Genomic DNA, 21665 nt, shown 5'->3' on the forward strand with positions numbered 1-21665 from the left:
GCATTTTAACTTTAAAATGATAAAATATTCAAAAAATATGATGGTAATCTAAAAATTAATACAGACAATTTAGTATAAGAGGAGAACAAAAATAAAACATCATAAAACTTTGAATTTTTCTTTAATAATTTAAAGCTGACAATCTGTGTTATTGAGCGACTTCAGAGCGCCTTAAACCTTTCTCAATGTTTCATTACTACTCCCTTAAAAGTCAACTTGCTCGCAACGCAAACATGCCAGTCTTTGAACATTTCAAACTCCTAATTGGACTTAAATTACGTTACCGCAAAATTGACTTTTTGCAATAATATCAAGACATTTTATACATTTCCATTTATCACTAAGACCTACTTTAATATATCTTGGTTAAACCAAAGCCTCATGTAATAGATGTGAATTAATAAAAAAATAGTATCAAAGGACACATGATTGACCGAAATCTCAAAGTTTAAACTGATCGAAATCTGCGCTTGAGCAGGCAGAGCATAGGCGATTTGACGCTATGTAATTTAGGTCTCTCGTTTTATGTGGAAATTGAAACTGGATCGAGTATGTGTTTGGAGATTACCAGATAATATTCTACATTTCAAATTACTTTACCCTTGTGTAACAACTGAAGGGTTAAAGAATATGTGAGCTTATTGGATCGCTGTTTTATCAGATGTTAAATTGAAATTTAACATCTAATAAAACAGCACAAACAAAGTTAAATTGCTCTAATGCAGGCTGCATTAGAGCAATTTAACTTTTCCGTCTAATCGCCTATACATACTAGTTATTTCTTTCTCATGACCTTGGGTGCTAAAGTTGAGCCAAAACTTTTGGACGGGAGACCAAAATAAAAATATAATTGACATGCGCAGGTCTCAACTCGTCAGCTTATTATAGACCAAAAGCTAAACTTACATAATACCGCCTGACTACACCATGCATGTAGGGGTGCTAAACATAAGTTTAGCTCTTGGTTTATGATCTGCATCGATACAGTATTTAAAATATTGTTTTAATTTTGGGAATATTAAAATAAATAATAGTTAATGGCGCCGAATTTATTTCGACATCTGTTCGACAATGCACTACCATTACAGACGAATGCAAGTTTCGAATAAGACAAATTAACGAGAAGTCATTGTTATATGAATTGCCCAATTGCTCAACGGACTTTGTCAGCGGTACCCGAATGTAAAAACTTTGTTCGTTTAAATGTAGCATGCTATATCAAAAAGTACACTAGTAAGAGTTACATAAACATTTCGTATTCTGGAGACTATCACTTTACCAAAAGGCATAAATAAAGACATTCTTTAGTCAATTTATTTGTCGACGGATTTCTCCAACATTCCACACAATAAATTGTCAAACAACGCAAGTAGCAAGTTTTACGATCGTTGATAATTGAAATATTTCTGCCAAAATCTTAATACAACTACTTTTAATAAAAATCGTGTTAAGAAAACAAAATAATTTTTAAAATTGCAAAACCATTACAAAATTTCTTAGCAATTTATGATTATGCAATGAATCTCCCTCAAAAACACAAGATTGTCAAAACTTTATCAACGAGCATTTCGTTTGACAGAAAAAAGTCCTATTTGACAAAAAAAAGTAACCGGAACGAAACTAATTGTACCAGCAATTATTCTCCATCTTTGAGTTGTTTTAATCTTCGTTTTTGCAACATTTGGCCAATTTTTCATTACCATTTTTCGATTAACGTCTCATTTTGAAATATGTATAGTAATTTTGAGACCGTTTAAATTCAAACCATCGCTAGATTTATTCTTTGTAAAATTCATAATATAAGACACATTTTATTGCTGTTATTTCGCTTGTAAATGGTAACTGCAACTTTTTACGAATTCTGGCTTGTAAATTCCGGCCACAACGAGTGATTTATATTTTTAAAATTAAAAGATGAGAATATTCCGTAAACGGTATTTCGAATTCTTCACTATCGAAATTGTCCAATTCCGTCAAAAATCAGTCATGCCGGTTCTACCCGCATAAATTTTAAAAAATAGAACAAAATGGAGGGTAGGTGAGTTACATATCGCGTCATCTGACTCAGTTGCGCACCGGCGGCGCAGGTGAGTGGTGGTGTCGCTCGAGGTCTTCTAAGGAGAGGGCATTAGGAACGTGCACTGATGGAAGTTTGCCCTCGGAGGCACGCGCAAGCAATTCCGGCGAAAACCACTTGGCTAGCTGGTTGTCACCACCACCGCTGTTCACTTCTGCAAGAACCAAAAGGGTTATTTAGAATAAGTTCAATATATACAAACATTGTCATTAACAATGAAGGAATTAATCAATTATATCACTAACAGGAGGCGACGTAGGTAACTGACCATTCAACGACCTCTGGTGCGAATTCACTAGAAGCTGATGCAGCGTGGTACCGCCCGACATTCCTCGGCTCATGTTCATGTTAAACTGAAAAGATACCAAAAATTTAACGACCATTAAAAATAGCAAAGACAACAAAACTCAACCACACTCAGGTTAATAAATCTACAATAAAATTACAGCCTTAAGGTTATTACTTATTTACAACCTTAAAAAGAGAGACAAACCAGTACTTTAGTTATTAACTAATTTAGTTCTATGTATACTGTTCAGTCTCGCTGTATTAGCTCAGGCCGATAATAATACATATTTTTTCAATTATAACGCCTAATCTATTAATATAAAAATTGCCATAAACTAACCGTATTATTAACGGGTTGTCTCGGTTGTTGATGGGGGAATTGACGTACACCACTCATTGGCTGAAATACACGCATTAAATATTGTTTTAATTCTTGTGCATTAGTAGTATTACTTAAAAAAAAGAATAATACAAATATACCAGAAAGCCTTCAATATTAATGGATGGGCTTATATAATATATATAAATGAGAAAAGACATGTTTTTCTATACTTATTTAAAAAAATATATAATCATATATATCTTTTTGTCATAATAAAGTTAAGTTACCTGTTGGCTCATGTAGTGATAATCACTGGGTGAAGGAGCATAACCCATGGGCGCTCCACCGCTTTGGTTTCCCTGAAAATATATAATTTTATTATGAAATGAACTTACAGTGCAATTATTAAAAGTAATATTTAAATTGATACCGATCGTTTGGCTTTATAAACCATTGCTAATGTCATTGCCATTCAAAGTCAAATTGCTAATTCCACTGACATTCTTATCCGATAATCTGTTTCTTTATCTCTATTTTGGTAAGTTATGTTATTAGTTGCATTAACAAAACATTACACAACAAACATTAAGTTCTGAACAATTATTACTTTTCATTATCTTCTTTACAATATCTCGGCTGTTTTATATCTTTTTTTTCTTAACTACTGTGATGTTTTTAATTGCAGATTGTATTATGCACAATAAATTGTAAATCAATAAATATATTGTAGAATTAGTATTTTTTAATATGCCCATAAATAAATGAATGAGATCATTATATACGTAATATTTAAACAACAATCAGTAAAATTATTGTTCAAAGTTATTAGTACCTTAACAATGGGCCTGCCTTGAGGTAGCTTGTGGGGCTGGCTCCACTGCTTGGGGCTTGGCGAGTCCGACTCCTTCTCTGCTGTCATCTTACGTAACACCTGAATAAATAGTACTTTAATTAAAGAAACAAATGTTAACACAAGAAAAACATATTAGACAAAAAATAGATTGACGACGAAACTGACAGTTAAAAGCTGCGTTTATTTTAAGTAACAGATAATAAAAGATCCAGGCTGAAGAAGCTAACTAACTGTTCTAACATAATAGGCGGTATTATTCATTACTTTGTCTTGGGACTTTACTTAGCATTGCATTATAAAAGCAGGAATACCAGCTCAAAGCAGCAATTCATTTTAAATTCTCATTATAAGGAAAAACTGTGCCATGTAGTTTCAATTGTTTTAATCCAAACGATAAAAAGCTAGCGGCTCTTTAGGTCTGGGCCTTAGATTTTTGTATCTGTTTTGTGATCTTTTTATTTTCTCCAATAGGCAAGGTTTTCCAGCCTTCTGGCACACAGACACACGCTGTCGACTTTATGGGTCTAAGGCGTGCCCGGTTTCCTCACGATGTTTTCCTTCACCGTACGAGCGAATGATAAAGGCCTACATAGAAACTCAATTCAGATGTACTGTTATATATTTGGTTAATGGACTACCTTTTAATAGTTGTTCCTAAACAAACATACTCTATAGATATTATAAAATAGAAAAGTAAACAACTATGTGTATGGAGGAGGAAGTTAAATGATTCAACGAATATTACATTAACGCTAAGTATTGGAGCTATCTTTTTCACTCTGAAACTGCTGAATCTTTGTAGCCGTAACTTACCGAGGTGGGTGTAAACGAGATGGGTGTGGGATGCTTGATCTGCTGCTGCTGCATCTCACGTCGATGGCGTTCCTCCAACTTCTTCTTGAGAATCGCGCCCTGCATCAGCGACTGCGAGTGGATCATTTCCCTTGGGGACGGTATACGACCTGTGATTTAGTATTTTGTGTCATCAAGTGAAATATTAAATAGAGCGTTCCATTAATGTTCTAAAAATTAATTAATTATAAAAATGTTCCAACGTGATATAACATCTTTTAATCAAACATGTTTAATTCCTGTAAAATATTTCTTAACTTACAAATACTGGAAACATTACCAACTATGGCTCAAACAGCTGAATGAGCTGACCAATATGACAGCAAGTATTTTCTATCAATCAAGTACTTTTTCATTCTTCTTTAAATGTTTAAGCTATGGTTTGACGCTAAAAATAGGATTTGTTCAATATATACATACATTATACAGTGCGACCTCGATATAACAAATCGGAGGGGAACAAGAAAATATTCGTAATATCAAGTAATTCGTTGAACTGAGGTTTGTTATGTTGAGGTTAGATTGGTCTAAAATTCGTTATAAAGAGGTAAAAGAATAGTTTTTTAGAACACCTTTTACGTTTCTGAGCCATTTTAACTTAAATCTTTAACAATAGTGACGAGCAGAGGTGTTTACATTACTTTCCATTAAAACAACAATGATTACTTTACAAACAATAGCGTGTCGAAACATGTCGAGACATGAATCACATTATAAGATTAAGAGTTATATTATTGGTGGAAACTTTATATAAAGGTTTTGGGTTGGCAAAATTCGTTAATTAGAGGTATGAATACTTTTTCTTGATAGTTGAAAATTCGTTATAAAGAGGTTGTACGCAAAGAATGTTCGCAATGTAAAGGTATATTTTATATTGACTCTTATGGACAATTCAAGGGGATTACGAAGAATTTGTTAAATCGAGGAAGTCGTTATATTGAGCTACTAGCTACTAGAGTAAACTAGCACACGCGTAAAAACGTTTTAACTGTCTTAAATAGCATTTTAACACTATACTACTGTGCGTTATTTTATTGCGTATTTTTTAAATATACTTGGAATTATCTAGATCTAAGTCTTCTAGTCTACCTTGTTGGTGAGATCCGAGCGGGTTGGGACTAGCCATCATCGGTGACATGCAAAAAGCTGCGTCCAGTGAGATAAAACTGACATAATTTTACTTCTACAAGGAATTGTTCTAAAAATCTATATTAATGGCCACGCAATAGATAATGCTGTAAGGGAAATGTTTGCAAATGTGCCTGAAACATTTCATACATTATTAACATATTTTGTATATGTTAATACAACCAATGACAAATTTGAAACTGCTTTATTCAGTGCCCGTACAAGGGTAATTATTGATGAAGATATTGATGACCTAGCTCTATATTAAGAGGAAAAAAGTATTTTGTTTTGCAACGGGTTACTAAATAATAATTTTTAGGAATTTTTTCATTCTAAAGTGATATTCTGTAGCCGAGACACGCAAAGTACAGTAATATTTAATATTATAAAATAATATTCAACTACAATTAGTAGAACTGACCTGTCTGCGGCACTGGTGAGAGCCTCAGTGGCTGATGATGAGAGACTCCGAGATGAGGGTTCACGTTCGGAAGAGGGGAACCGGCCATTTGCTGCAATTAAAAAAAAATATATAAATAGTTTCACATAATATTATCCCAATATGGAATATTTTTTTAAATAAAATCTAACATCATAATCGCAGAAAACATCTCGTGCTCATATTAATTGAAAAAACATATGAGATTTTCAGTGACTTGATATGCTAAATATTACAGAAAAAATAATATTTGCCCTGTATATGAAAGAACTAAAAAACGACTGAACTGATTTTAATGAAACTTTTCCATGTTGGAATGAAAAGGAAACCCTGATTCACAAAAGACCAGTAAATGCTCACAATATGACGTTTAGTTTTAAAGAAAAGGCATTCCGTTTATGTCTGTTAGTAAACTTTGTCCTTAAAAGTTACCTGTCTCTGATGGTTCAGCCGGAGTATGGTGAGCAAGACTTCCCGGTGCCTGCTTTGCAGACCGGGGTTACCCAGCTGCTGCATCAGATGCTGAACTGTAATCTCACCGGCTTTTAGACCTGAAATCATTTATTTGTTTAAAATGCTAGCTCCTTAAGACTATTTCAAAAGATTTTGAGGTAACAAAATCAGATGATTTTGAAGTGAAAACTTCTTTAGCGGCGTTGTACACTTTTTTTGGAATGGGTAAAAAATGTTAAACTCGCGTCAGGACACGTGACCTGATCGAAAATTCGTAAGACGGATGGAAAGTAGACAGCTGGCGCGGCGTATTTAATGTAATATAAATCGTCATGTTTGTGTACGATAGCGCAATAAATAAATGTTGTATTCTACCACATAAATGATAGTACTTTTATACTGATAATTAAAGCAATTCGTGCAAAATTATTCCCTAACCATTCCAAAATATAAAAAATCTAGGAGGCTCCCGGAGTGCAACCCGTCGTTTTTTTTTACTATTATCGTTAAGTTGTAGCTTCTAATATACTAACATAGTTACAACAGAACAGCAAACACAATTTAGTGAATAATAATAACATTAATAGCAACTCGAACTCAAAAATCTTGCTGTAAAAAACCTTACCATGTATGATAGCTTGGGCTTCAGGCCGCTGTAGCAGTTCTCTATCAGCGTTCGAAAGACCCACAGGCCCCATCTCGCTACTCGGCGCTTGTTGCTGCCGCTGAAATATGGGAACATTTCTTACATTTAGATACTAATGCTAATACTAATATTTTGTTAGATTAGTTAGAAGCATTTGATGGAACCTAATAAATGTTGACGTAAAAATTCTTTTTATTTAATCAGTAAGTAACCAGATAATTAGGTTCCCAATTTTATATAGACCAAGCAGTTTACCTAATGTTAAGTGATACCGCCCATGGACACTTACATTGCACATAGTGAGTGCGTTGCCTGCCGTTTAAAAAATGATCCGCTCTTGAAGGCCAATGGGCAGATTGCTTCCACATAGTGGTGGTGTGCGGCAAAAAGTGCCTTAAAAATGCTCAGTTGTGGAACAATGACATAAAAGATTACAAATTTTGTATATTTTGGCAGAAATGCAGGTTTAAGCTACTCATTTTACACTTAATCAGATATTTGATTAGCTAATGTTGCGCTAAAGAGCTTTTCAGAAACGACGTTACACAATGTTTTGATTATTGAAAAAAGGAATATCTCCGATTTTTCTACGCATTTCACTTGTCTAAGAAATAATATTACAAACATAATTATTACATTTTGTTAACAATATCATTAAAATGTGTAAAACAAGAAATCTTTAGTTTTTTTAGAACAGGGGGTCGGTTTTTTAGAATGGGTAGGTATGGTAACTTTAAAGAATTGTTATGCTCTGATCTTGAAGGAATAATATTCATCAATTAAAATTATCGACGTTCTTCGGTATGTTTTAACTAATTTATAATAAATAATTATACATTTCCATCACAGCAACACAAGGAACTATAAATTTCAAACCTGTACATGTAGGAGCTTGTATAGGAGCTCCGGTGGGATGTGCGGCTGCTGCTGCACCTTTTGCTGCTGCTGCTGTTGTTGTTGTTGCTGCTGTTGCTTTTCCAAACTTTTGTTCAACATCTATAAACCATTAGAACATTCAGTGTTAAACATACTAGAGGATAAATTAATAACAAAGCGTTTATACATCAGAAAAAAGCTAAATTTTACCTGCAAAAGGCTCATGGGTTGCGCAGGCGCATTGTGGTGAGCATGATGCGCGGGTGGAGGCGCACGCGCACGATCCGCGGGAACCACGTGACCGCCTGATACTTGCGCTAGCTAAAAATACAAATATCACTTTAATCAAGTAATTTATAGTCACAAGGTCTTAAAAATATTAAGTCTCGATTTCTAATCTACGTTGGGATTGGGATTTGATAATTGTTAAATTAAAATACATTAAATGTGTTTAAAGACAATCAATTAGTTAGCTTAATTAATAAGCATACCGGATTAAAATCTAATATATAAAATTCTCGTGTCGTGGTGTTTGTGGTTAAACTCCTCCGAAACGGCTCGACCGATTCTCATGAAATTTTGTGTGCATATTGGGTATGTCTGAGAATCGGACAACATCAATTTTTCATCCCTCAAAATATTTTTTCTGTATTTATTTTTTTATGATACAGCATTAAAAAAATACATACAACCCATAACTTTCACCCCTATTTAAACAAAAAAAATATTTTATTATTTTATTTTATTTTATTATTTTTATTATTTTTTTATTTTTATTATTTTTTTATTTTTATTATTTTTTTATTATTTTTTTATTATAAATGATGTACATGGCAAAACGACGTTTGCCCGGTCAGCTAGTTTTATATAAAAATTAATTTGTATTTATAACCATAAACACTCACGAGTCGTTTGAAGGCAGACAAGTCTCTGTCAGTTGGCGGTGGCTGCGCATGCGCAGGGGGCTGCGGTCGCAGACGAGCTTCAAGCTCTTCTAAGCTGTGAATCTTACCGCTTACGTTCGAATTCAATTCTGAAAGACACAATGATTGTTAAACTGATATTATTATAAAAGAAACAAAAAAAACATATTTTAAATAATAAGGCACCAAATGCCTTACCTGGTCTCTCATCCGGATATGGGTTCGCCCTCAGCAGATCCAACAAAGATGGCGTGTTGGCAGGTGGATTAAACGGCTGCTCCATGAAGCCGCCCATGGGCAAGTTATTCATAGCGGTCACACCATTAAGCATACCGCCCATGGGCATTCCACTCATATTCATAGTACTAGTAGGCGGTTCTATTTTTGTTGAATTATCGAGATCTGGTGGAAATTCATTTTCATGATAATATACAATAAAAACCACAAATCTTTCTCAGTTCAAGAGATATTCACCTTTTATATAAACCTTGCGATGGGGATTTAATTATGTTTAGACAAACGTTAACAAATTTTATTCTTAAATAAATCTTTATTGTTCAGCTTCAAAAAAAAATTAAACCCAGGACTTTCAAGGTTAAACGAACAAACTCGGGATTTATACTTTGCATAAATAATTTGATATATCCCAGAGCAACTAAGAAAGATCTTAACTGACAGTTAATTAAATTATCCTGCTCATTAATCTTGGTGTTTAATTAACTTATATAAATTATCTTACCATCAACCATATTATGCATAAGCCTTTCATAGTGCTTCGAATCATTCGTGGGACTCTCTCTCCGGAACCACCGACTGAATCTGCTCTCTTCAGTATCTCCTGTGCCGTTCTACCAACAAATTATTAACAAGTTATTGTAACTGAAATACCTTTAAAAAGAGTAATTAACGTCTTTTGGACATTATATTCAGATTGCCGAAAATCAAACTTCAATGAAATTATTTATTGTAATCCTATCAGCTATACACGAAAGTTTTTAACATAACTTTGTATACGATTCAATAACATGAAAAAATTAAAGAATGAAAGTTATTTTAATAAGCTTATTACTCAAATTATTGTTTTCTATATAAATAATATAAGGTACTTCTATGCAAGCAAGACGGAAAATAAATTCGATTAATATCATTGCTTTATATATATATATATATAAAACAAAGTCAGGTGAGTTACAACTTCAGAAAGGCTGGCTTTTTAAGATGTTTAGATTGTTGGATTCGTATATCCGGAATAGGATAATAAAGATTAAAATATGATATTCATACAGAAAATAATAATCATTACAAAAACATCAATCTACCCGTTCATTAGTTATAAATAGTAAAAAAACAGCTCTCGTAATTTATGGTTTGATTTAAAAAAACCACAAAACCGCAAAGTTGACCGGTCGATGTGTTTCTTGAAATTTAACTTAATAATTTGAAATTAATTTTAAATCATAAATTGCATGCACTGACGAACTGTATACCGAGTATTAGGTATATACACTTTGCTGGATTATAACGTAACTATTTATTTTGAATTAACAATAATAGGTGTCAGGACACCAAGTCAAAATTACTTAGTAAAAGCCACTTACAGTAAGCACTTCGGGTATTTGGTCGAATTGGAGGAATTCATCCAAATTAAAATCGGGTTGATCATTATTGACAGCCGGTTCCTCGGGTTTGGACTCCACACCTGAATCCTTATCCTGTTCAACAAAAAGTAAAGATATTTCAATTATATCGAAATAAAATCAGAAGAAATCAATCATAACGAGTATTTTAAAAAATATGTAACGTGAGAAACAACTAATAACGTTTTTAATTTTTTATAGCATTTTTCTTAAAGTAAAAAACTTTTACAAAACAGAGTTTTATCTTCCTGTTTGAAACTAACAAATCCAGCCTTATTATTAAAAGTGAAAGTTAATTACCAAGCGACGATGTAATTTTTATATAGGTCGGTTATCGAAAGCTGGCGGGTTCACAGTACTCACACTAATGCAATTTCACATACAGTATGTTCCAAAATATGATATTTTTGCCATGCTATACATTTTAGTCCACTCATACACGACGGACAGTCTATTCATGATGTATTTATGATTGTATTTCAGTTTGACATCACGTCTCGCGCTTATTCACAGACACTACACAAGCACAAAGTGTAAATGTGTTGAAGCCGCCAGCTTTAGTTAACATACCTATACACAAAATGGTAACCATGGCAACTAAAACGGTACTTTCATCCACGTTTCGTAATAAAGCCGACCCCAGTTCACTTGGTTATTATAATTTCAAGCCAGCTGGTCAACAGGTCTGTGATACGAGTCTTATTTTAAAAGGAAAATAAATAACAGTCTTACATCCCCACACCTTCACTAGATAGACACTTATTTTGACTTGTTTTGTTGAAGTGAAAACTTCTTTAGCGGCGTTGTACACTTTTTTTGGAATAGGTAAAAAATGTTAAACTCGCGTCAGGACACGTGACCTGATCGAAAATCCGTAAGACGGATGGAGAGTAGACAGCTGGCGCGTCGTATTTAATGTAATATAAATCGTCATGTTTGTGTACGATAGCGCAATAAATAAATATTGTATTCCACATAAATGATAGTACTTTTATACTGATAATTAAAGCAATTCGTGCAAAATTATTCCCTAACCATTCCAAAATATCAAAAATGTACAACGTTAATATTTAAGTTTTCACTTCTGCCGGCAATCCCGGAGTACAAACCCGTCTTTTTTTTGTATATTATTATACCTTATGTATTTTTATTTACTTTAAATTCTCATAACGTTTAATGGGTTAGTAAAGACAATAATTGCCTTATTGAGATAATAATTACTTACACTAGTTGTATTTGCCGTCTCAGTCTGATTGGGGGAAGACGTTTCCTTTCTCCACTTCTCCACAGGCGATTGAGACCCATTGTTGTTATTCCATTTCTATAATAATTTTAACATTAACATATATTTGTACTAGCAGACTCGGCCAAGCGTTGCTGTGGCTAAGGTTTTTGTTATATTACATAGTAGTAAACTATTCAAAGGAAACAGCAGAAGAACAGTCATGGGGATCACCATGCTTTTTTGGTGGCTATGCCATTAAATTGTAGCTTATGTGAAACGTTGGTGCTTTCAACACAGCGCCATCTGTTAGAATTGTGTCAAATAATAAACAAATAATTTGCAATAAAATTACATTCCGAGTATAAATTGAGATGTAAGCTATCCTATCTTTTAAGTTGGATCAAACTGCACACGGTGTGCAAATTTGATTGATATCGGTTCGGTAGATTAGGAGTCCATCGCGGACAAACAACGTGAGACGTAATTTATATATATTAAGATGTCTTGTGATGTGAAAAAATTACGAAAAAATGTATAAACAACAAAAGAATGATATTATAAATAAGTTTTCTTTTGTACATAAATGTTATACAGTAGAACCTCGATAAGATAAAGTCCAAGGGAAACACAAAATATTTTATGTTATAGAGGTTTTAAGTTATCAAGGTTCTATGTCAGGTAAAGGCTAATATAGAGGTATGTACATGTTTCTATGTACCCTTCCTCCCATTTTTACTTGAATGCATCAGAAGGATGGAAAATTAAATATGTAATCATATTTATTCACATTACTTACATTACATAAAAATAAAACAACAACTAAAGGTTTAGTCTACTTAAAAAATCTGTGATTTTCTTTTGTTTTAAAAAATCCACTGTTTCTAAATCGATTTGATTTTCAATGACAAATAGAGAGGAGAATACATTAACACATTAACTTATGATGCAAGTAAGTCGTTGTCACAAAGCTAACCGCCGCAAAGTTTTGAAGAATTTAGATAAAGCAAACAATAGGTAATGTATTGTTTACGTTAACAATACATTAGTAAACACGTACAAGCAATAAATACCGAAACCATTTGTTTTGACACTCTTATAAAATGACTCATTCACAAACAATTTTATGTTATAGAGGTTGTGGAAACATTTCTTTTAGTTACTGAGGGCCTATACAGAGATTATTTATTTACGTTATAGAGGTTGCGTATTTTAAGTTATAGAGGTTTTGGGCTCTGATGGGAAGGGAACATAGTATTTTTTGAAGTAACAGAGGTTTTTATGTTACCGAGGTTTACGTTATCGAGGTTCTACTGTATTAAAAAATTAAAGGATAGGTAATAGGTATATTGTTTTAGTGATTTCTAGCTTAAATAAGCTTCAACAGTAGTGGCGCTACAACCTTTTAGATCTCAGCCTCATATTTCTATTGGGCAAGTAGCCTTCTGTGTTAGACACACGGCGTCGACTTTTGAGATCTAAGGCATGCGGTTTCCTCACGATGTTTTCCTTCACCGTACGAGCGAGTGTTAATTGCGCACATGGACAGAAAGTTCATTGATGCCCAGCCAGGGTTTGAACCTACGACATCAGGCATGTCGCACGCTAAAGCCACTATAGCTTACGTAACTTGGCCAAATTTTGCGTTGTGGGGGAAAGATTGCTCATCGCCTAAAACCAACTCTTGCGCATCTATTTACACTGGTCAGCTTAACTGATATACCTAACCTTAAAATGTCATCTCAAATACATAAAAAACATTCTCACCTCATTATCCTTTTCCTTTTCCTTGCCATTAGTCTTCTTAACAGGTTCATCGAAGCCCCGTAACTCAATCGTCTCCAACTGAGATGTCGGCCCTCCGCTAAACCTATATAGATAGTAGTTGTAGGAAAAAATTGTTTATGTTCAATATAAGCCCTATTTTTTTTTTATAATAGGGGAGCAAACGAGCTTGCGGGACGACCAAAAAGGGCAGTCTTCGCAGCCCATAGACACCCATTTTTAGTGGGTGCGTTGCCGGCCTTTGATGGACACTCGATTTTTAAACATTTGGAAGTCGTATCACTGAGGGAAGACCCCCAACGGGAGTCGATTCCACAGTTTGCTAGTTCGCAAAAGAAAATGCCTTGTGAAACGGACTGTGGAAGACCAAAACCTATTGACAAAATTCAGTTAACTGTCATAATATGAATCAAGATCTGTAGGAGTATTAATTTTTTTTTAAAAATGATGACGTCACGTCTGTCACTGACGATCACTATGTGGTTAATTCAATATAGGTTTTTTGTAAAACTTACCATTCGGGCTCATCTTCTTTGTCATACCGCCTACCGTATCGTCCTGACCTGCGATTGTCCTCCCTGACAAAAAAGTAGGAATTATTAGAATCTAATGTATGCCTATATTTAAATTTCCTAATTTTGTCCAGGATCCTATCATGAAAGCCCTCATCTGTAACTCTCAATAATGAAATCAACAATGAAGTTTTGGCAAAATGAATATCGCCAACTTTATTGATCCGGTTTTTACAATACTGTAAAGTTAGTTTACAGCATAAATGGTCCATTTTATAAAGGAATTAATAATTTAATGTCATAAAATAACAAATAAAAGTAATTTAAAAAAATATTAAGATTTACTACACAATTGAGAGATAAACAAAATTTACTACATAATGGTAATTGCGCCATCTATAACTTGACTCATTTCGTTGTCTTCGCTTTCCAACTATCGTAAATTTGAATTCCATTAATTATTAAGTAATAATTGTTTTCATCTTTTCTCATATTTGTTATATGCCTAGATGATCATTTATTTATTTAAACATTTGTTAACTATCCAAAGCATTTACTATACACAGTTATAAAAAAAAATGCTGGCAATTATACCCTTTCAGTCGTAGTGAACGGGATACATAAAACCCTCTGTCGTTATGTGAATCTATTAAAAAGACTAGCGATCCGTTTTCATATCCAAAAACGAGTCGTAACTGGTACAAGCCAAGTCTGAACAAAAAATTAAAATTTAATGTCAAATTACCTGTCTCGGTGCTTGTCGTTGTTAAATCTGTCATCTCTCTCCCGTTTCATGTCAGAAGAGAAAGAATCTCTTCCGAATGAACGTCGCTCAAACCTGCAAAGTAAAAGATGTTCAAGCTTTCAAAGATGTATTGGGCATCATCTCAAAAACAATTTTTGCTTTGAATAATATTGAAAGAAGAATTTTATTTATCTATAATAGTCATCATACTGATCACACAGGTAATTTCTTAGTTTTTTAGCCGGCAAATTATGCCTTATTAACCATTTAATTTTAGCATTTTTATGTATTATTAAGTAATTTGATTCGTACCATAATATGTAAATATGAAAACGCTCATGACTAATTAATATTACTATAATATTGAAACTTGTAGTATTTTCGGAGTCAGAAAAAAACTATCTACGAGAGTTGAGTTGAAGTTTCACTTTAAAAATTTAACAAAATTTTAAAAGTGCATTGTCAGGTTTTGAATGAATTAGAAATCAATAACACGAAAACTCATTGGTCATTTAACATTTTCTACTCACCTATCACCATTGGTTCGTCGGTCATCACGCCGGTCGTCACGGTCACGATCACGCTCACCACGGTCGCGATCACGGTCGCGTTCGCGTTCACGCTCGCGCAACGCGCCGGGCGGGCGATAGATCTCCGCTGTTGGCCGATATTCGTTGTCCTCCCAACCACTTGTTGGTACGTCGCGGACCATTATCCTACCCGAGCCGATTCGACGACCAGCTAAATGGGATTGTGATGATGATTTTGAGAACTGATTTAAAACAATGATTGACTATGAATCGGATATTTCTTTAAATTAAATAAATGTAGGCAAACCTATACAACATCGTATTATAACTTAAAATACGTGTCACCTGGAATTGCCAATTAATATAGGCCTTTATGTTAATTTTTTGTTAATGGCTTTTATTCAGCAATAAAGTCATCGTCTCAAAGGCCATGTAGGTTAGGTTCCGTTACACAAAATAATAAAATTTTTAAAATTACGAAAGGCAAAACATTAGTAAATCATTTTGCTATTTATTTTATTTTTATTAGTTAATCCTAATATAAATTTCAAAACAGAGTAGTAACTTTGATGTTGTTTATTTAATAGTACTAGCAGCTACAAAAAGAAATACGTGATAATAAACTAGGAAAAGGGCATTTGCCCCGCAATTTAATGAAATTATAAATTCTACAATCCCGCCAGGAAACCTGCGTTATGCATAACAAAACTGTTTGTGTTATAAATGTTGTGAATGTCATGTTAAATGTGCTTTGTCAACTCACCTTGCTCCGTCTTCTGCACCGTTTGGGGGGCAGTGGCAGACAAGGGCGACTCCGGGCGCGTTCTAGCCAATTGGGGGGGCGGTTGAGCGACTGGTGCCCCCGGTGCTCCACAACCAGAGGTGAACAAACGGCGTTGGGGAGACAACACTATCCCCCCACCGCTCTCACTCTCTTTACGCACTCGCTCACGCGGATCGGCCGAACGCCGTTCGCGATCACGCTCACGACTAAAGATACCCTAAGTAAGAAAGCAAAGTTTAAGCATAGACGTAAAAAAGGCTTAACAGTAAACTAAATTTTTGTTGTTAAATACGCACAAAATATTAATAGGCTTATAGAATTAAAAATGTGTATGTAGGTACTTGTACTAAATATTGACTATTTTGATTAAGACATTAGGGGGCGTCCATAAATTACGTGAGGTGTTTAAGGGGGGGAGGGGGTCGAGTCAAATCTCATTTAATCTTATGTTGGAGAGAGGGTCTCAGCAAATATTACGCAATTTTTTCTGTTTGAAAAACAAAAAATTAGGAAAACGGTTGACCCTAAAGGCCATCTCTGCAACTTCCCGCTAACTCCATACCTAAACGCTCAACATTTCACTTATTTTGTTTCAGTCGAAAATAAAAGCACGATGCAATTTTTTTTCTTTTTACAATAACAATCCAACGCGTTTACTTAAGAAACCCACATTTTGAAAAATCTCACGTGAGATTGGGGTCTGGGGGAGGGGGTTGAATAAAATCTCACGACAGGGGGCTCCCTCCCTACAGAAAATTAAAAAAAACACCTCACGTAATTTATGGAAGCCCCCTTACATACTGTTAAACATAGTATATTTTACCTTATGATTTTCATTGGGTGCGTCACCCTTCGCTCCTTTCTCTTCCTCGTGGGGTGAATCTGATCGTCTCTTTAATACTCTGTAAATATTGAGTTGTGAATATTATAAAATTGCTAAAGGCTCGCTGCAGCGGGGGTTTTTTTTATTATTGAGAAAAAACTTGCCAACGCTCGGCACACTGACACATTGGTAAAAACAATCACAAAATACAATTTTTAATGTGACAAGCACTTAAAGGCAAACATGACATACATATAGAGATTATAACCTTTTATTAAACAAAACAAACATTACAAAAAAAAAACAATTACTAATCAAAGAAAAAATTCAAATTACAAAAAACTAAACAAAAATCCATTTTATAGTGTGAGGAGTTGATGGGTTGTATCTATATCTGCCTATCTGTCTATATTCTTTTCTAGTGAAATTTTTTAATTTTCTTTTAATTTTACTTACAGCGCCATCACTTCATTCCCGGCGAACGCGTTCTCAAGACCTTGCTTTACGAGCGGCGAGTTGCGTATACGCATCAGCTCGTCGCGCGTGTACGTCAGCGTCTTCCGTACCGGGCCCATCGCCAACACTGCCGGGTCGCCATTGCCTCCCGAGATCGAATTTTCGTCATGACCTGTTAATATGGTATATATATGATATAAGGAAACTTTGGGCGTCGCATCCAAAGACGTAGTCGATCACCAAAGACACATAGGACACTTCGAGGTCAAATGCATTAAAATGTATATTATTTAGTTAGTTTTATAGCAAAGGGCATTTAACTTTCTATTCTTGCATAGTCGTGCTTAATAGTAAAATGTAGGTGCTGTAGAAATCATTTTATAAACTACTTTAATAAAAATTTGAATTAGAAAGTCGGAGAAATAAGTATTTTAAATTGCCTAGCGTTGCATTGCATAATAATAGCTAAGTAAATTAACAGGCAAAGGAATTATCTATAAACTATTGTCTGTATGATCCAATTAAGTGTGTATAATCGTATTCTATAATAAATGATAGGAAGCCAAAAACTGCGTATAAGATTGGAAAATTTTCAGGGACGCCATTTTGCATGGTTGCGTCACAAGGACGTATCAAAAACAAAACTTACACCACGACACCCGTTTAACCCTTTTAGAAGGCGGGCCGGCGTGTATTTTCGGTGGCAATTGAGAAGGCACCTTCCTTAACGCACTTTGATAACGTAGTAGAAAAGCATGAACAGCGCACTTCACTGGTGATTTCATATTATTTTTAGTTGTTATTTGTGTAGCCATCTTAGCCCTGGCCTTAGCTGAACGGCTACGCTTCCTGCGGCTACGGTTCTCTTTCTTTCTACGAGCCCGACCCTTCTTAACCGTATTGCGAATAGCGTTCTTTATCTCCATCATCAAATTTACTTAAAAAATAAAACTTAACACTATAATTAAGTAAACCCTAACAATGTACACTAACACTAAACTATAAATAAATTTGTCTGCAAAACGCTGCTATATGCGCAAAAGCACGAATAGGTTCTAATCCAGTTATAAAAATGCTAAACGATTCAACAAAACGCAAAAATTTCTAAGCTAGAATATCCGTACACGCACAAAGACAACGCCTTATAGACTGAAAGTTCTAATGGCAACGGCCAAAGCTACTCATCTTTTTTAATCTACCGTCATATTTAAGAAAAATTATCAAAATGTTGGAAACAAGTTTAAACCACCGTCATGACGGCGTAAATTATGAAATTCATATATATTCATCGCGAACACAACGATACGTACGATAACGGTTTTATTTAAATATTGGATATTGTTTTTCTTAGACAAATAAATTCTACACGTCATATTATCATTATTCTTTAATAAAAATCGTTAAAATCAGCACTTAATATGCCAAAGCAGCAAATTGCGATTGTCAATATGTACGCAATTTACAGGCGTTAACGAAATAATATTAAAAAATGTTTTGGAGAAATTGTTACAACTATGTAACATGAATATTAGCAATCATTATCTGTTTTCGCTGTACATCACTTTTTGACTTAAAATGTGGGATTAAGTAAATGCTTGCAGTAGTTTTTAAAATCGTATTTAAATATTACTTTTATTACGTTTATACTTTTTTATTGATCATTGTTATGTTAATGCAGTGCAAATGAAGCTTGCAGAAATATATATTGTTATGTCGTACTAGGGGAGAGTACCCTTGACCTTCACTCGCTTGCACCCTTCAATCACGGCAGGGGAATTAATCCCTTTACTTTGTATCAAGAACCTACATCACCCAGTCCATAGTCTATAAAATAGACAATAAGGTACACATTTGTACATAATGACATTCTATAGTATACTAACTATAAGGGGTATATTTAGGTCAACTGTAAATTGAAGCTGTTACAAAGTGAACCACCATAATGTCAAAAACATGTACAAAGTAACCGTTTTATTTTATATGTAATATAATAAACATCATCAATTAAATGCATATTTAAACAATTGTTTCACAAAGTGTCCGTGAATTTGGGCATGAGTTTTCATAATTTAAGTTTACATAAAACATTATATGTATTTCATATGGACATAAATATATATTTATCCAGTATAAAAAATATTTTGATTTTGCTTTTAATAAGCACTTTATCCCACTAACCACAGGAAAAATAATGTTACTTGATAATGTTATACTGTTTATGATTAAAAACACAAACTTAATTTTTTGTATCGATATCTATTTGTAACAGAATATCTATAATAATAATTGCTCTGATCTTATAAATTTCTTACGATCATAAGCTTGGTTTAAAAAAAAAAAGGCTTAAATCACCTTATTAGGTAAGTCAACTGTATAATATACAAATATAATAAGGTTTCAGACTCTATAATATTTGTATGTAAATCTTTCATAGTGTACTATCATGAGTATCACCCTCAGTTTTCAATATGAGTTCACATTCATTGTTGAATTCATGATTTGTAAAATAAATCTATTTAAGGATGCTTATACATATATTGTATATCTTAAAATAATATTGGTTTTTCATAAATTTCTTAAATAAAATGAAAAAAACTTATGTTATGTACCCCTAATGAGTTTTTTAAGTATTCAGTCCGGAGGTAAAATTTATGAGCTTTCAATATTCAATGATTTAATGATATGTAATGGAAGAGAAGATCACCATGTGTTAAATTACATTATTTACCTAAAACTGTTTTTGTAATCATAATTAAGGTACTTACTACCTCTGTTATCCCATGTTATCAAAAATTTTTTACATTATTGTCTGTGGATTGTCTCTTTATAGGCTTAAAGTATGTTAAAGAATTTACACTGGTCTAAGAAGAACCAAAATAACTTAGGCATCAGCAACTTGTGTCACTTTATGAACCACTTATATAAAAAAGCTAATTTAGACTACTTCATTTGCAAAAACAAGAATCCAACAGTATCCTTCCATTAATCCTTATGGTGCAGTATCATAATGTTGTTGTCCTGTAATTAATTTGAATAACAAAAAAACATATTATCTATTATATTGCATCAAGTGATTATTTTCAACAACATGATCCATAAAAAATACTGAAATTAATGATTAAGATTGTTTAAATAAATATGAAACTTTCTCCATATACAGTTTACCAATTTAAAAGCTTTGGATTTATGTATTTTTAACATTTCATTAAAAAATATAATATCAATGGCAGGTTATGTAAATATGCCAAATAACAAACTACAATGATATCCTCTAGAGAAAACATGATTGATTACTGAAATAATTAATATGGTTAGTAAATTTAAAAAAAAATTGGCAAGGTTAGTTGACCTGAATATTTGTCAAAAATTTAAGCTAGTATTGGTAAAAACTAATTGGACAGTTAAGAATATTCTAGGACGCCTAAATTAGAAAGTGTTGACAACATTGTACTTCTCAATTACGAGGGGTTCAAGCATTTAAAATAAAAGACAATTATCTACCTGACTGGTTAACTTCATCTTTTTGGCTGTCGTCCGTTGGTTTCTCCTTAAGTGTAGACAATAAACTCACTGCTGACATAGCTCGCAATCTCGCACAAAAAAACTCAGTCTTCGTTCAATATATTAACTCTACTAAAATTCTATAATATTCATACAATATTTACAAAAGTATAGAGAAAAATTATTCTATCACCTAAGTATTGTTTATATCACAGACTTTTCGTTTTTCACAATACAATACGGAAAACGTCCACGAACAAAAATATTATGTACAGAACTTCAAGTATAATAAACTTATTTACACATTAAAAACTAACGATTATCAGCTAAATATAACAAATACACTCTAGCGGTCACAATCTGATCATATTTTATCTAAAAGAATTTATCAGGTTTCAATGCAAAATAAATCGTCCGCCATATGCTTTTTGAGACCATATAAACCGGAAAATTTATGATATTAAATTGTACAAAATCTTCACATCGATTGAATGTACATCATAAATTGTAAGGGTTATATTCAGTTGCCAGTTGTCAAGAAGGAATATATTTTTTTCGGTTCGTTAACAGCCTGCATTTTTAAACTATAATCCATAAATTCCACAAATTTTACTCATAATATTGATAGAGCAATTTACAAGACCGTTTTCGTATGTGAGATTTTTGGTAATTATTTTATGTTGTCACATATGATAATATACTCTGGAGACTATTCAACATCTTTCCATAGATATAATAACCACAGGATGTGACGTCAAGTAAGGATATACTTTTTTTATAGATAATTTGATATTAAATCAAATTATCTATAAA

The 21665-nt window shown here is 33.3% G+C and overlaps 1 protein-coding gene and 1 long non-coding RNA gene across 4 annotated transcripts; one reads left to right on the forward strand and one right to left on the reverse strand.

Moving 5' to 3' along the window:
* Window positions 1-789: 789 nt before the first annotated feature.
* LOC125057960 (eukaryotic translation initiation factor 4E transporter-like) lies at window positions 790-21307 on the reverse strand. 3 transcript variants are annotated; one of them, XM_047661952.1, is made up of 25 exons: window positions 20853-21307; window positions 17352-17523; window positions 16896-16974; window positions 16052-16289; window positions 15289-15499; window positions 14759-14851; window positions 14017-14079; window positions 13484-13586; window positions 11720-11815; window positions 10456-10569; window positions 9597-9705; window positions 9056-9259; window positions 8840-8967; window positions 8145-8255; window positions 7935-8054; window positions 7038-7137; window positions 6392-6510; window positions 5942-6032; window positions 5482-5538; window positions 4354-4502; window positions 3520-3618; window positions 2975-3046; window positions 2706-2765; window positions 2346-2430; window positions 790-2231 (listed from the first exon to the last, which is right to left on the reverse strand). In XM_047661952.1, the coding sequence occupies exons 1-25, from the start codon at window positions 20929-20931 to the stop codon at window positions 2065-2067; spliced, it is 2919 nt and encodes a 972-aa protein (XP_047517908.1). In that variant the 5' UTR covers window positions 20932-21307; the 3' UTR covers window positions 790-2064. The 3 variants fall into 3 exon arrangements, with proteins under 3 accessions (XP_047517908.1, XP_047517891.1, XP_047517898.1); XM_047661935.1 differs by lacking the exon at window positions 20853-21307 and adding an exon at window positions 18001-19337; XM_047661942.1 differs by lacking the exons at window positions 5482-5538; window positions 20853-21307 and adding an exon at window positions 18001-19328.
* Window positions 2131-2531, forward strand: LOC125057977. The gene is made up of 2 exons (XR_007118294.1): window positions 2131-2248; window positions 2325-2531. It is a non-coding gene; the product is annotated as an uncharacterized LOC125057977 (long non-coding RNA).
* Window positions 21308-21665: the final 358 nt, after the last annotated feature.

Source organism: Pieris napi, chromosome 2 (assembly GCF_905475465.1).
Source record: "Pieris napi chromosome 2, ilPieNapi1.2, whole genome shotgun sequence".
Lineage (NCBI taxonomy): Eukaryota > Metazoa > Arthropoda > Insecta > Lepidoptera > Pieridae > Pieris > Pieris napi.

Coding starts and splice junctions, on each gene's coding strand:
- LOC125057960 (XM_047661935.1), bottom strand. CDS start 18,280: ATGATGGAGATAAAGAACGCTATTCGCAATACGGTTAAGAAGGGTCGG. Junction 8,256..8,839: donor TGTCTGCCTTCAAACGACTC/GTGAGTGTTTAT, acceptor TTGTATTTTTAG/CTAGCGCAAGTATCAGGCGG. Junction 3,619..4,353: donor TCTCGTTTACACCCACCTCG/GTAAGTTACGGC, acceptor CTATTTATTCAG/GTGTTACGTAAGATGACAGC.